This window comes from Brassica oleracea, chromosome C9 (genome assembly GCF_000695525.1).
Source record: "Brassica oleracea var. oleracea cultivar TO1000 chromosome C9, BOL, whole genome shotgun sequence".
Lineage (NCBI taxonomy): Eukaryota > Viridiplantae > Streptophyta > Magnoliopsida > Brassicales > Brassicaceae > Brassica > Brassica oleracea.
The window spans coordinates 46870640-46883446 of NC_027756.1; the positions used below are offsets into that span (position 1 = coordinate 46870640).

Here is a 12807-nt window from a genome sequence, read left to right on the forward strand (position 1 = left end):
AAAACAAAGTTTTGTTTGGGATTACAGCTTGAGTACATTAACAATGAAATCCTTGTGCATCAAATAGTATATACAGAAAAGGGTACTCAAGAAATTTAATATGGACCAGTCTCACCTATTATCTAGTACATGGGCGTGAGATCACTTGTTTTGGACACTGATCCATTCAGTACAAAGGTGGACGATAAAGAAGTTCATTTAGTCCTGAAATGGACGATGCAGAAGTCTTGTTTTAGACACTGATCTGATTGGTCCATAAGAAAGATGATGAAGAAACCTTTGATTTTTGTTTATTTTATTATACTAAACAGCCCAAAGAGGAGTTATCTGGTTCTGTTGATTTGTTTTCAGACATATTATGTTTTACACATGGTGGTACACGCATATCACAACAACATCATCCAAGATTTAGTGTGTGTGTATTTGAGGTCGATGACTCAATATATTCGATCAGATTGTGGCATGGCCGAAGGTAAAGAAGAACCAACTATCATGTTCGAGAACGAAGCATATTCTGCCCAAGATCTTCATCACCCACGGATTGCAGAAAATTGGAGAGGTCCAAGGGACCTTCAGTAATGTCCAAATCAGGGGGAATAATGCGTGTTGTACTCTTTTTCCTTCACCATGGTTTTGTCCCAATAGGTTTTTCATGGTAAGGTTTTAATGAGGCAACATTAAAGCACATTACAAGCTCTAAATGGTTATGACATCCAAGAGTGAGTGTTATGAACCAGATTGTGGATGGCTCATAACCAAGAGATTATGATTTGTAATCTTTTCATTTATCTATGACGGTGTAATCTCATATATAAGGAACCTCTATATTATAAATAAAGATAGACTTTTACATTACTTTTATAACAATTTTTAATTATTAAAAGATCTAAAAAATATTTTTGCCCAAGGACCCTTAGAGCATGATTATCGCTAAAGTGAGTTTTAGAGTTTCTTAAATTTTTTTTTTTTTGTTTTTTTTTGTCCGAGAAAAAAATATAAAAAGGGACCAATCACAGGTCGCCACGTGTCAGCAGGGCCCGTGAACAGTACATAAAACCAACAAAAGTCGATCTTTATTTGGTTACTTTTGTTACCGACTTTAGCTAAATTGTAGGACCCACCACTATTTTTTCTTTGTAAAACTTCTTTGGAAACTTGGGATAAAGATGGTCTTATAAACCATGAGCAGGCCCTGCTAGTAGAGCTGGGACACTGGAGAATTTGGTTTGGTTCGGTTCAAGGAACGCAACATAAGTATTATTTTTAGTTAAAATGTTTTTTTGAAGAGATGAACAAGTCACTGTGAGTGAGTTTAACACTTAATTTAAAGGAACGCCGCTTATTACAGAAGAACTAATACGTATTGTTTACATCAATGTTATTTGAATCAAATCTCAAACATCTTCTTATTCAACAGAGGAAATAAAGAAGATGACCCGCTTTTTCTTAAAGAAGCAAAAATCCCCACACCAATGACTCCCCTCAGAACCTCAGGTTAGGAGAACCAAAACCGGATTCAAGTAAGGCTAACTTCCCGCAAAACCTTGGCTACATCCTCCGGGAAAACAGGGTTTATATAACACCCCGAGCCCATCTCAAACCCACCAACCCCAGAAAGCTGAGGTACGATCTGCAAGAACCAGTGCGTGTAAGGTAATTGTGACTCCGTCACCTTGAGGGGAGAAGTGTGGATCATATAATTATAAGGAGGGCCGTTAAGTTGCTTTGCTATCTTCTGAAGCATGAGTTTCAGAAGTCCTCCAAGATCAACAGCCTGTAAGTGACCAAAACTAAAAGTGAGTGTAATAATCCAAAAATGCAACTTAGTAGCAATAAAAAAAGGCTACCTTGACGTCATCGAGATGATGGAAGTGGGAAGAGTGATCCTTTGGAACAATCCAAACCTCAAAGGGATACGTAGACGCATAAGGAGCCACGGAAACAAAATGAGACGACTCGTCTATCACAAAGTGTTTTGATTTAGCTTCACAGAGACAACACTTCCCAGTCTCCTCGAAGTAATCTTTAGTACCATCAAGCCGTGAAGAAACAGTTGGAGGAACAACAGGGAGAGCCATTATCTGACTGTGTGAGTGACTCATCGATGCTCCAGCCGACGCACCATGGTTCTTGAACACCTTCACAATACAAAAAAACAAGTCCAAGTTCGATCAATCATTGTAGCCACGTAAGCAACCCACACATAACAGATTAAGCCATGTGTTAAAGTTAGCTTTTTTTATGGAAGCTACTACTGACCTGAATGTAATTGATGGAATAGTGTTTCGCGATTTGCTCGATCCTCTTCCTATACGCGATCAGAACATCGCCGATACCCACCGGATCGATATCGGAAAGCTGAATCGAGTGAAGAGGAGCTTCGATCACCACGTCGTGGAATCCGAACCCGACTATAGTCCGACTAGTAGCTGTAGCGGATTGATGATTCGATTGGGTCTCGAGATTCCTGCTTAGAGCCGGGTACAGATTCTCGATGACCCGGATTTTCCAATTCGGGTCATCATCCGGCGGCACGCGGAATATCTCCGGAGCGCACTCGTGCTCGCGGCCGATGCAGAAGGGGCAGGAGGAAGGTTTGGGATTAGGGTTCTCTGGAGATTTCGATTTGAAATCAGTAGGTCTCTTGGCTCGAGCGGGAGAGAATATGACCCAGCGGTTAGTCACCGGATCCTTTCTGAGCTCCGGAGAACGAGTTTCGACCGAGTCGGCGCCGTGATCAGGAGGGGCATGACTCGGTGACGCCATCCTTCTCTCAGTAACAGCTACGACACTCGCTTTTGAAGGATTTTATCTAACCGAACGGTTTAGAAGAATTTTTAATCGGAGTTCTTGGTCTACCCAAACCGAACCGAGCTTTATAAAAATCTGTTAAATATTCCTTCTCACAGAAAGCGACAGGGACTAACTCGTTTTATTACACGCGGCGAGAAAATTAATTTGGTAGAGAAAACTATATGTACTTTGAAATCAAAAAGAATGTTCTACAGTATATTCTACAGATAATTCTCGTAAGTTTGATCTGATCAGATCAGAAACTAATTATCATTATTCACGTTTACACTGGGTATTTTGCGTAAAGAGTATGTGGGGGGTACACGTGAATGTGGTATTGGAGACAAGTCCCGTTACATGCGTACGAACGTGTTAAAATATTATATAAACAAGTTTTAAAAGCTTAAACTATACGACCAACCCAAAAGATAAACAGCAATAATCAGACCATTAACATTACAGGTAGTGGTACGGCCCGGGTAAGTACACGCATGACTAGAATTTTCTAATTTCAAAATTTATAGTTTTTTTTTTCCTCGAGGAAAAATAAATAAAATAAAAATCTCCACCAAATATATGCCAGAAAATTTTCCAAAAGATCAATACTTCCCCAAATCTGCACCTCCTCTCATCTGTATTTCCATCTTCGTCTTCGTTATTTATAACCCAAAATCTATCTACAGTTTTGTCTCTCTTTATATATATATATATATCCGTCTCTCCAAGTGTTGCTTCACACACAGCTACAAAGTTCCAACATTTAAATCGCCGTTGTTGGAGATCTGAAAGGCTTGTTTTTGTGGATCGATTCCATCATCATCATCATAGTCCGATCATCGTTCCGAAGGCTTATCTCTAATCGTTTCAGGTAAAAATGTTTTTGACATCTTGTTTTGATTCGGTTTTTGTTGTTGTGTTTTAATGTTTTCTTTCTTTCTTTCTCTGAAGTCTTTTACTTGTGTTTTTATAAAAGATCTGGTTTTTGGATGTTTTCAACCTGTTGATTCTTTTTTTAAATATTACTTTTTATGCTGCTTCTGTGAAGATGAGAATCACCAGAAAGTTTTTTGTATTCATGGTGTTTGGTCAAAATATGTTTTGAGTATTAGGCTCTTGTTGATGGCGTTTCTTACAGATTAACGATGGTTTTGATTACTTTTGAGGCCAAAGCTGATGACTTTATGGTCTGAACTTGGTTTACATTTGCTTGTGATTTTTGTTTTTTTATGTGTTTGATTAGAAATGGCTACAGTATACAGATGACAATAAAGTGAGTGAATGGAAAAAAAAGATTGCTCAAAGTGCAAGCCACTGTTTCTCTTATTCTATTAGGTTCTCTAAAGACTTGCTATCACAATAGATTGGTCTCCTCTCTTGTATATTGTGTAGGTAATGCCAAAATGGTCAACTAAATTGTTACCCTCTCTTTATGCTGCAGGTTACGTAAAAGATTTTCTTAGTCTTTTCTATGGAGTAAGAATGCCAGAGTTAAGAAGTGGAGCACGTAGATTGAGACAACCTAACCCTCAGGCGATTGAACAGGCGGAAAATATTGAGCTTCCTCGTCAGACTACAACAAGGAGAAGAGGTGGTGGTGGTGGTAGAGGAAGAGGAACCGCTGCAGCTTTAGCCAAAGCCGCCGCACCTCCAAGACCGACTGGTGCTACCGGTAGGGGTCGAGGCATCAGGTTAATAGATTTAGAAGCAGAGCCTATAGGTGAACCTGCTTTTAATCAAGTCCAAGGGGTAGCTGATAAGGGTATCGCTATGGAAGGTGGTAGCCCGGAGAAGATAGTTGGTGTGGGAGAAGATCCAAGCACAGCTCCAGTCCCTGAAAGGGTAAAGTTTCATGCTGATCTTATGACATTCCATCAAAAAGATCTTTTCTTTTGAGAGAGATGTTTAATTTTTGATTTCTTCTTTGTGTATAGGTACAAGTTGGAAGCTCTCCTGTTTATAAGACTGAGAGGAAACTCGGTAAAGGAGGCTTTGGTCAAGTTTTTGTTGGTAGAAGGGTGAGTGGTGGCAGCGATAGGATTGGCCCTGATGCAGTTGAGGTATGTTGTAAAGAAGAATACTTAAGATTTAAAAGAAGTCAAATCTTGAGACGAACAATTGTTTTCTTTTTTTCAGGTGGCTCTGAAATTTGAGCACAAAAATAGCAAAGGATGCAATTTTGGTCCACCTTACGAGTGGCAAGTGTACAGTAATCTCAATGGTTGCTATGGAGTTCCTGCCGTACATTATAAGGGTCGCCAAGGAGATTTTTATATCCTTGTATGTATTTTAGCATGAACTTTATTAAATATACTTCGACATTGACCGTTGTTATTTGTATTGAGAAACGTTTTAATAAATCTTTTTAGGTCATGGACATGCTTGGTCCGAGCCTCTGGGACGTTTGGAACTCTTCAGGGCAATCGTAAGATTCTCTTTTCTTTTCACCACATTTTCTTCTCTTTGCAAGATTTTTAATGTGATCCATATTCATGACATGTGGCAGGATGTCACCAAACATGGTAGCGTGCATTGCAGTTGAGTCTATATCTATTCTTGAGAAACTTCACATGAAAGGGTTAGTGAAAATGTTTTCTTGCTAACTTCTTGGCTAATAGTTCCATGCTTTTCAAGGAAATAATCCGATTATTTTTACCACGATAGGTTTGTCCATGGAGATGTGAAGCCTGAAAACTTTTTACTCGGTCAACCCGGAACAGCAGATGAGAAAAAACTCTACCTTATCGATCTTGGTCTAGGTGAGTTTTATGTGCTAGTACCTTCTCTTCTGTTGCTACAATGTCTCACATGATGTTTACATTAGTTTTCACATAATCTTTTCTTTTGTTTCAGCATCAAAATGGAAAGAAGCTCACTCAGGCCTGCATGTTGAATATGATCAAAGACCTGATGTGTTCAGGTATTTTTCATTCGTGTATTTTTACCGTTTATATATAAAAATATAATATTTTTCCTTACATGTTTATAATGTTTGGCAATACAGGGGGACTGTAAGGTATGCAAGTGTTCATGCACATCTAGGACGTACTGGAAGTCGAAGAGATGATCTAGAGTCATTGGCTTATACTCTAATTTTTCTATTGAAAGGAAGATTGCCATGGCAAGGTTACCAGGTCTGTTTTTTACTTCCTTTCATGAACTTACAGCTATTTATCTTCTTCAGTGTAGTTAGTGACTTATATGCATCCATTGATGTTTTGGCAGGGTGATAACAAGAGCTTTCTTGTTTGCAAGAAAAAGATGTCAACTTCTCCTGAACTGATGTGCTGTTTCTGTCCACCACCGTTTAAGCTATTCCTTGAGGCAGTTACTAATCTGAAGTTTGACGAGGAGCCTAACTATGCAAAGCTTATTTCGATTTTCGATACTTTAATTGAGCCGTGCGCTCTATCTAGACCAGTTAGAATCGATGGGGCTCTCAAGGTTGGACAAAAGCGTGGAAGACTGGTTCTCAATTTGGAAGAGGATGAACAACCGAAGAAGAAGATCAGAATAGGCACTCCTGCCACTCAATGGATTTCAGTTTATAACGCTCGTCGTCCCATGAAACAGAGGTAAATTAGTTTTGCATATACACTTGAAGGTTTTACCAAATCCCCCACTAACTGTTATGTCTTTTGTAGATATCACTACAATGTTGCAGAGACAAGACTGAACCAGCATGTACAGAAGGGTAATGAAGATGGTCTTCTGATTAGCTGTGTAGCATCAGCAGCGAATCTCTGGGCTCTCATTATGGATGCTGGAACTGGATTTACCTCTCAAGTTTATGAATTGTCAAAGGTCTTTCTGCACAAGGTAATAATCAGTTGAAGAAGTAACTAGGAAACATTATCTTTTGTAATAACTTAGTAACGAACTAATTTTTATCTGCAGGACTGGATTATGGAACAGTGGGAAAAGAACTACTATATAAGCTCTATAGCTGGTGCAGATAACGGGAGCTCGTTAGTTGTTATGTCAAAAGGTTAGTGTTAATGGGTTAGTAAGTAATCTTCAAATCTTTATGTTACATGTGACAGTAACCTTATAATACAAAGTCTCCTCTATTTGTGAATTGGTAGGAACTACTTATACACAGCAGTCATACAAAGTCAGCGATTCTTTTCCATTCAAGTGGATAAATAAGAAATGGAAAGAAGATTTTCATGTAACATCCATGACAACTGCTGGTAATCGTTGGGGTGTGGTAATGTCGAGGAACTCTGGCTTCTCTGATCAGGTGGTGGAGCTGGACTTTTTGTACCCAAGCGATGGAATACATAGGAGGTGGGAGAGTGGGTATAGAATCACATCAATGGCAGCAACTGCAGATCAAGCAGCCTTCATATTAAGCATACCAAAACGTAAAATGATGGATGAAACTCAGGAGACTCTTCGGACCACCGCCTTTCCAAGTACTCATGTCAAGGTGGGTTTCTCTAGTTTTGAACAAAGTTTTGATCTTTTTGCTGTTGTTCTGTTTCCATATACTGAAACTAAAACCTGTGCGGATGTTGGTTTTGATATTTTACAGGAGAAATGGGCGAAAAATCTGTACATTGCATCAGTATGCTATGGCAGGACAGTGTGCTGAACTGCTGATACTACACTTAACATCATATGTTCAGTTAGAAAGCCAAAGACAATTAGAGCTGCTTATGGATCGTCATAATACCCCAATCAAAAGAGGTAAAAACGAGACGCAGCCTGTTTGGCTGGTTGAATGTAATGAATAGATGTCTTGGTAATGTATGTAACAAGTTACAAAAGCGAAGATGGAATTAGTAATTAGAGAAAAGATTTGAGGGCTTTTGAAGCCTTAAGTGTGTGCTTATTTATTGTTATCGTTTTACTTGCTTTGCTTGAAATAATGTGAGAAACACAAAGTACAAACCCAAACTAAACTTAATCAACATAAGCGTATTATCCAAAGCGGTCTTTAATCAAACCGAGCCGGTAACTGAGTGTCAACTTCTGTTTGGCTTGGTTTTAACTGTTTTTTTTACTGGTTATTACAACAACTGAAAAGAATCTACTAAAATCTAGTTTCCAATTCTCCAGGCCTTGTATGTCATTCGTTTAAAGCTTTTGGTTAACCTGTTTGCTTCGATGCACCTTAAATTCCCGGTTTAGTCGTAACCGGTCGATGATTGCTGAAAACCCTGGTATTTTAAAATATTGTTAACAAGCGCTCTCAAAAACCTTTTAGAACCCTGCTGAGGAGGGACGAGAGCCGAGAGTGCAGTAAGAAGAAATAAAACCAAAAGATGAGACCACCACGTGGCGGCGGGAGCTTCAGGGGAAGAGGAGGAAGAGATAGCGGCGGACGCGGAGGAGGTGGACGTTTTGGTGGAGGCAATCGTGGTGGTGGCCGCTTTGGTGGTGGCTGGCGTGACGAAGGACCTCCCAGCCAAGTCGTTGGTTCGTTTCTCTTCTCTTAGTCTATTGGCAAAGTATTGATATAGTACTCAGCTATGACGAGCATAAAAATGTATTGATGAATCTGTATGTGTTTAATCTCTCTAGCTGTGGCCTTCTACTTTCACTAGTCTGCTTATTTATAATACTAAAATCATTTGATTCCTTTTCAAGATGATGGAAGGTACTGTAGCTACCTCATACGCCGAAGGGGATAAATTCTACATCGACCCTGTTAAGCTCTTACCTCTTGCAAGATTCCTTCCTCAACCAAAGTAAGCCATTCTTCTTTAACCCATTGGAGAAAGATGGCTTCTTTCTTATATCTTACCCTTGTTGAGTCACCAATTCTCAAAGAGTAGAACCCACTTGTTTAAGTGAGAGCGAGTCTGTAACAAATTTTTATTCTGATGTTCTTGCAGGGGACAATCTGTGGGAGGTCGTGGTGGCAGAGGAGGCAGAGGCCCTCCAGGTCGTGGGAGAGGCAGAGGCGCTCCTCTTGGTCGTGGCAGAGGTAGAGGTCCTCCGAGGGGCCGTGGAGGATTCTCCAGAGGCCGAGGGAGAGCATTCTTCTAATCTATATAGCCTTAGCTTGTGATTCTGTCTTTAAGAATCATGATGATGGTAAATGTATTCCAGATTCTAGTTTTTTGATACTTTGGTATTATCAAGTGAGTAAAATACTGATCAATTATCATAGTCCATGGTTTTATTACATACACACAAGCATCATCTGGTTATAAACTCAGGCATGTTAACTCAGGAGAGGATCTCTAATCCAAAAGTAGATGATAAAAAGAAAAGACAAAAGGATTAGAGATTTGCTCGTTTTATTAAAAGGAGTTTTTAACAGAAAGAGAATCTTAAGCTCCCCAGCCTCTGAGAACGGTAGCACGAGCCACACGGTTAACACCGAGCGTGAAAGCTCCCATCCTAAGATCACATGAGTGAGTTTTGCACATCTCTTTCATATTTTTGAATCCACGATTCATGTATGTCTTCAGCTCATCGTTCACCTTCTCTTCTTCCCACATAAAACCTTGTATGTTCTGCACATTGCCATAAACAATTAATAACGGATTAATTCATGGTTTGTCCAAGGTTCCTTTAGACTCATACCTGAACCCATTCGAAGTAGCTGACAGTAACTCCTCCAGAATTTGCATATATGTCTGGGAGAATGACCACACCTTTCTTACTCAAGATCTATAATACAAAAAGTCACCATTACATGTTTTTTTTTGCAATGAGATTCTCTTAGGTAAAAAAAAGAATGCGAATGAAACCTCATCAGCATCGGGATCAGTTGGATGGTTAGCAGCTTCAATGATGAACTTTGCTTTAATCTCATTCGCATTCTCCCTTCAACCCACAACCAAATCAACAGTTATAAAGCAAACTTTACATACATAATCATAAGTTTGTGTAAGCAAAACAAAGCTCGAACCTGTTGATGACACCACCAAGTGCAGCAGGGATGAGGATATCACAATCCTCGACCAGTATCGAGTTTGCATCGATCGGATGCGCACCATCAAACCCTTTAACACCTCTGTGTTCTTTGGTATAGTTGAGCAAGCTCTCGATATCGATACCGTCCTTGTTCTTGATGGCTCCGGTAATATCACTCACCGCAACTATCTTCCCACCTTGTTCACTTATCAGCTTCGCCGCCCATGAGCCCACATTCCCAAACCCCTGAAGAACAATATGTACACCAGATCAAGAACCTTCTTTAACTAGCAAGCAACTGTAATCAAGAAAAGGTTTAAAAAAAAAACTTCACCTGGATGACAAAACGTTGGCCTGAAATGCTCTTGCCGTGCTCATTAAGCAAAGCTTCAGTTGCAAACATCACTCCTCTTCCAGTGGCAGCGTCTCTCCCGAGTGATCCACCAAGATCCTACCCAAAACATCATTACCACTCATATAAATACCAGTGAAAGCAAAACAAGACCGTGATTACAGCTACTTACAATAGGTTTTCCAGTGACAACTGCAGGCGAGTATCCATGGAACTTAGAGTACTCGTCAAGAATCCAAGCCATTGTCTGCAAACTCACCAAGAAAAAAAAAAAGTTAAAGAAGACAATAAAAAAAATAACAACAACGTTTGAGAGAGAGAGAGAGAGAGAGTTTTAAAGAACCTGAGGACCAGTGCCCATATCAGGAGCTGGAACATCAGTGTGTATCCCGATGAGATCATGAATCTTCTGAGTGAAAACTCTAGTCAATCTCTCAAGCTCAGAGATGCTGAGCTTGCTCGGATCACAGCCAATGCCTCCTTTGGCTCCTCCGTACGGAATGTTAGCCACTGCTGTTTTCCATGTCATGAGCTGAGCCAATGCGTTCACTTCATCCGGTTCAACCTGAAAGATGATAACCGATAACCGGTATCAAATTATATCTTACTGAATTGACCGGTTTGGAAGAGAAATTTATAAAGGTACAAAACCAAACCTCAGGATGATATCTGATTCCACCTTTCATAGGACCTCTTGCATTGTCGTGCTGGACTCTGAACCCAACAAACGACGCTAGTGTCCCATCGTCTTTCGGTATGGTACACTCCACCTGCAAAATGTTTGATAACCGGTTTAATATCTGGTTCGTTCCGGTTACCTGATTCAATATCAAATAATTTTTCGTTCTCCTCCATGGAGGAGAGGAGATCTGCCGCGAAGAATCATCTCCGCCGAAGGGACTTAGTTTTCCGACAAGAACTTTAAGCTAGTTTTCAGACCCAACAAAAAAAAGAATCGAACTTTGGACATAAAAAAAAAGTCAAATTGATGGAAACCGAACCTTGATCTCTCTGAAGGGGATGAGAAGACTCTTCTCGAGCTTAGAATCCAAACCCAGAAGCCTAGAAGCAAGCTTGAAGTTTCTGTTTGTTGCTGCTAGAGCATTCATGTCTTTTCTCTCTGTTTGGTCTTTTTTTTTTGTTTGGGGCTTTGATCAGAACGCTGTATTAAAACGATGGATGTGTACAGATTACTATGCACACATATATATAGTAGAGAGTGTGTACACTGTATACACTGCACGTGATCTATGCTTAGGTAAGATTCAGTGGAGGGTGGAGCTGATTAATATGATTAAGATTCAGTGGAGGTCGAGCTGATTAAGTAAAGGAGTTTACAAAGGCCAAGATACTATTCACAGTATTAGTACTAATTATGAGATAATAAGGGTATTTTCTGCTTTTCATATTTGAAAAATAAACATTATTAAAACATGAAAGAGACAAGTAATCAAGACGAACGTGTTTTAAGATAGCTCAAGAGTCGTTGTCCCTTTTATTTTATAACAACTATACAAGTAGGACCGGACATTATTTGTTTCGATTCGATCCGATCCAATAAATTCGGATGTCCGTAAAGTTCGGAAACAAAAACAAATAGAAAAAAATTAATATCCGTTGAAAACGAATCAAATCATAAATACTAACAAAATTATAACGGATATATGTTCTCTTCCGACAAATGTATAAGTACATTATAGATTAAATGTAGAGGTTTAAATGTATAAATTTATATAATTATTATTCTAACATATGATTTAATAAATTTTATTCACATTATTATTTATAAAAGTATTAAATAAAGAGAAGAAACAAATCTTTATGACAGCTATATAACTCTTTGTTAAATTTTTTTTTAATTATTTTAAAATTCATGAAACATATAGTTTTACTAATTTTTTTATTTATTATATCATGTAAAATTAATTTTTTAAACAAATTTGTATCAATTTTTCTAACTTATTTGTATTAAGTAACACATATAAAATATCCGTCAGTATTCTTATAAATTCGGTTTGAAGCAAATCATAAATATTTGTATTAAGTAACAACTCTACCTACTAACTGCCCATCTGTTTAATTAGTCCCAAGAACACGAATATAGGCTTACCGAATGTTTTATTTGTAACTTACCTAAAATTCGGGGTTAAGTATAGACTAATAAAGATTCTTTGGACACTCATCATTTATCTTTCAGTTTATATATAATGTTGGATATGTAGACAGATATGGGCTAGAAATAAGTCTAATAACAAACGAATATTAGTACTTGAAACTAATTACTGTGTTATGTATTTATCAGAACATAATCTAAGCCAGCCGAATAAGAACATTCTATGCGCATTACATGTAAATGCAATGTTATGCTAAATATTCCAACAGGAAAATAAGTGGAGAATGTGACATAATCTATCAACGTAATATTTTGTTTAGGAGAGATATATGGATGCATCGTCATGTTCGCATCAAATCATTATTTCTTTGATTATTCTAAGTTGGTGTATGTTGACTTGTAGACAATCTTATCCACTCTATTTCTTTCGCTGTGTCCCAATTGATATGTCCAAAACAAATGTCCTGATTCAAAAATTTACAATATAATAATACATTTCACTACCATCGTCACGATTGCCAATTTTATTTATTTAAGTAGGGCTTTTTTCAAAAGTGACTCAAAACTTGAAGTCAAACAGAAAACTAACCTTTTCTTTTGACTCCTTTTTTTTTTGAGATTTTAACCCCACACCTGCATTTTATCTACGAAAATGCCATTAACATTTTGTTTTTTTTTT

At 38.4% G+C, this 12807-nt stretch overlaps 4 protein-coding genes across 4 annotated transcripts; 2 read left to right on the forward strand and 2 right to left on the reverse strand.

The window, feature by feature from the left end:
* Positions 1–1319: 1319 nt before the first annotated feature.
* On the reverse strand, positions 1320–2837 carry LOC106315527 (ADP-glucose phosphorylase). Its single transcript, XM_013753277.1, has 3 exons — positions 2260–2837; positions 1848–2138; positions 1320–1774 (listed from the first exon to the last, which is right to left on the reverse strand). Exons 1-3 carry the CDS (start codon positions 2764–2766, stop codon positions 1517–1519), a joined length of 1056 nt encoding a protein of 351 aa, XP_013608731.1. The 5' UTR covers positions 2767–2837; the 3' UTR covers positions 1320–1516.
* A 488-nt stretch (positions 2838–3325) lies between these two features.
* Positions 3326–7649, forward strand: LOC106319114. Its single transcript, XM_013757354.1, has 14 exons — positions 3326–3661; positions 4232–4632; positions 4725–4850; positions 4927–5070; positions 5160–5215; positions 5297–5368; positions 5455–5549; positions 5644–5710; positions 5795–5924; positions 6016–6365; positions 6435–6609; positions 6688–6778; positions 6876–7222; positions 7328–7649. Exons 2-14 carry the CDS (start codon positions 4273–4275, stop codon positions 7385–7387), a joined length of 2073 nt encoding a protein of 690 aa, XP_013612808.1. The 5' UTR covers positions 3326–3661; positions 4232–4272; the 3' UTR covers positions 7388–7649.
* A 411-nt stretch (positions 7650–8060) lies between these two features.
* Positions 8061–8787, forward strand: LOC106315194 (H/ACA ribonucleoprotein complex subunit 1-like protein 2). The gene is made up of 3 exons (XM_013752943.1): positions 8061–8210; positions 8386–8486; positions 8634–8787. Exons 1-3 carry the CDS (start codon positions 8061–8063, stop codon positions 8785–8787), a joined length of 405 nt encoding a protein of 134 aa, XP_013608397.1.
* A 96-nt stretch (positions 8788–8883) lies between these two features.
* LOC106312839 (glutamate dehydrogenase 1) lies at positions 8884–11351 on the reverse strand. Its single transcript, XM_013750510.1, has 9 exons — positions 11017–11351; positions 10672–10785; positions 10359–10580; positions 10188–10262; positions 9998–10114; positions 9659–9909; positions 9498–9573; positions 9331–9417; positions 8884–9260 (listed from the first exon to the last, which is right to left on the reverse strand). The coding sequence occupies exons 1-9, from the start codon at positions 11122–11124 to the stop codon at positions 9075–9077; spliced, it is 1236 nt and encodes a 411-aa protein (XP_013605964.1). The 5' UTR covers positions 11125–11351; the 3' UTR covers positions 8884–9074.
* Between the last annotated feature and the right edge of the window lie 1456 nt (positions 11352–12807).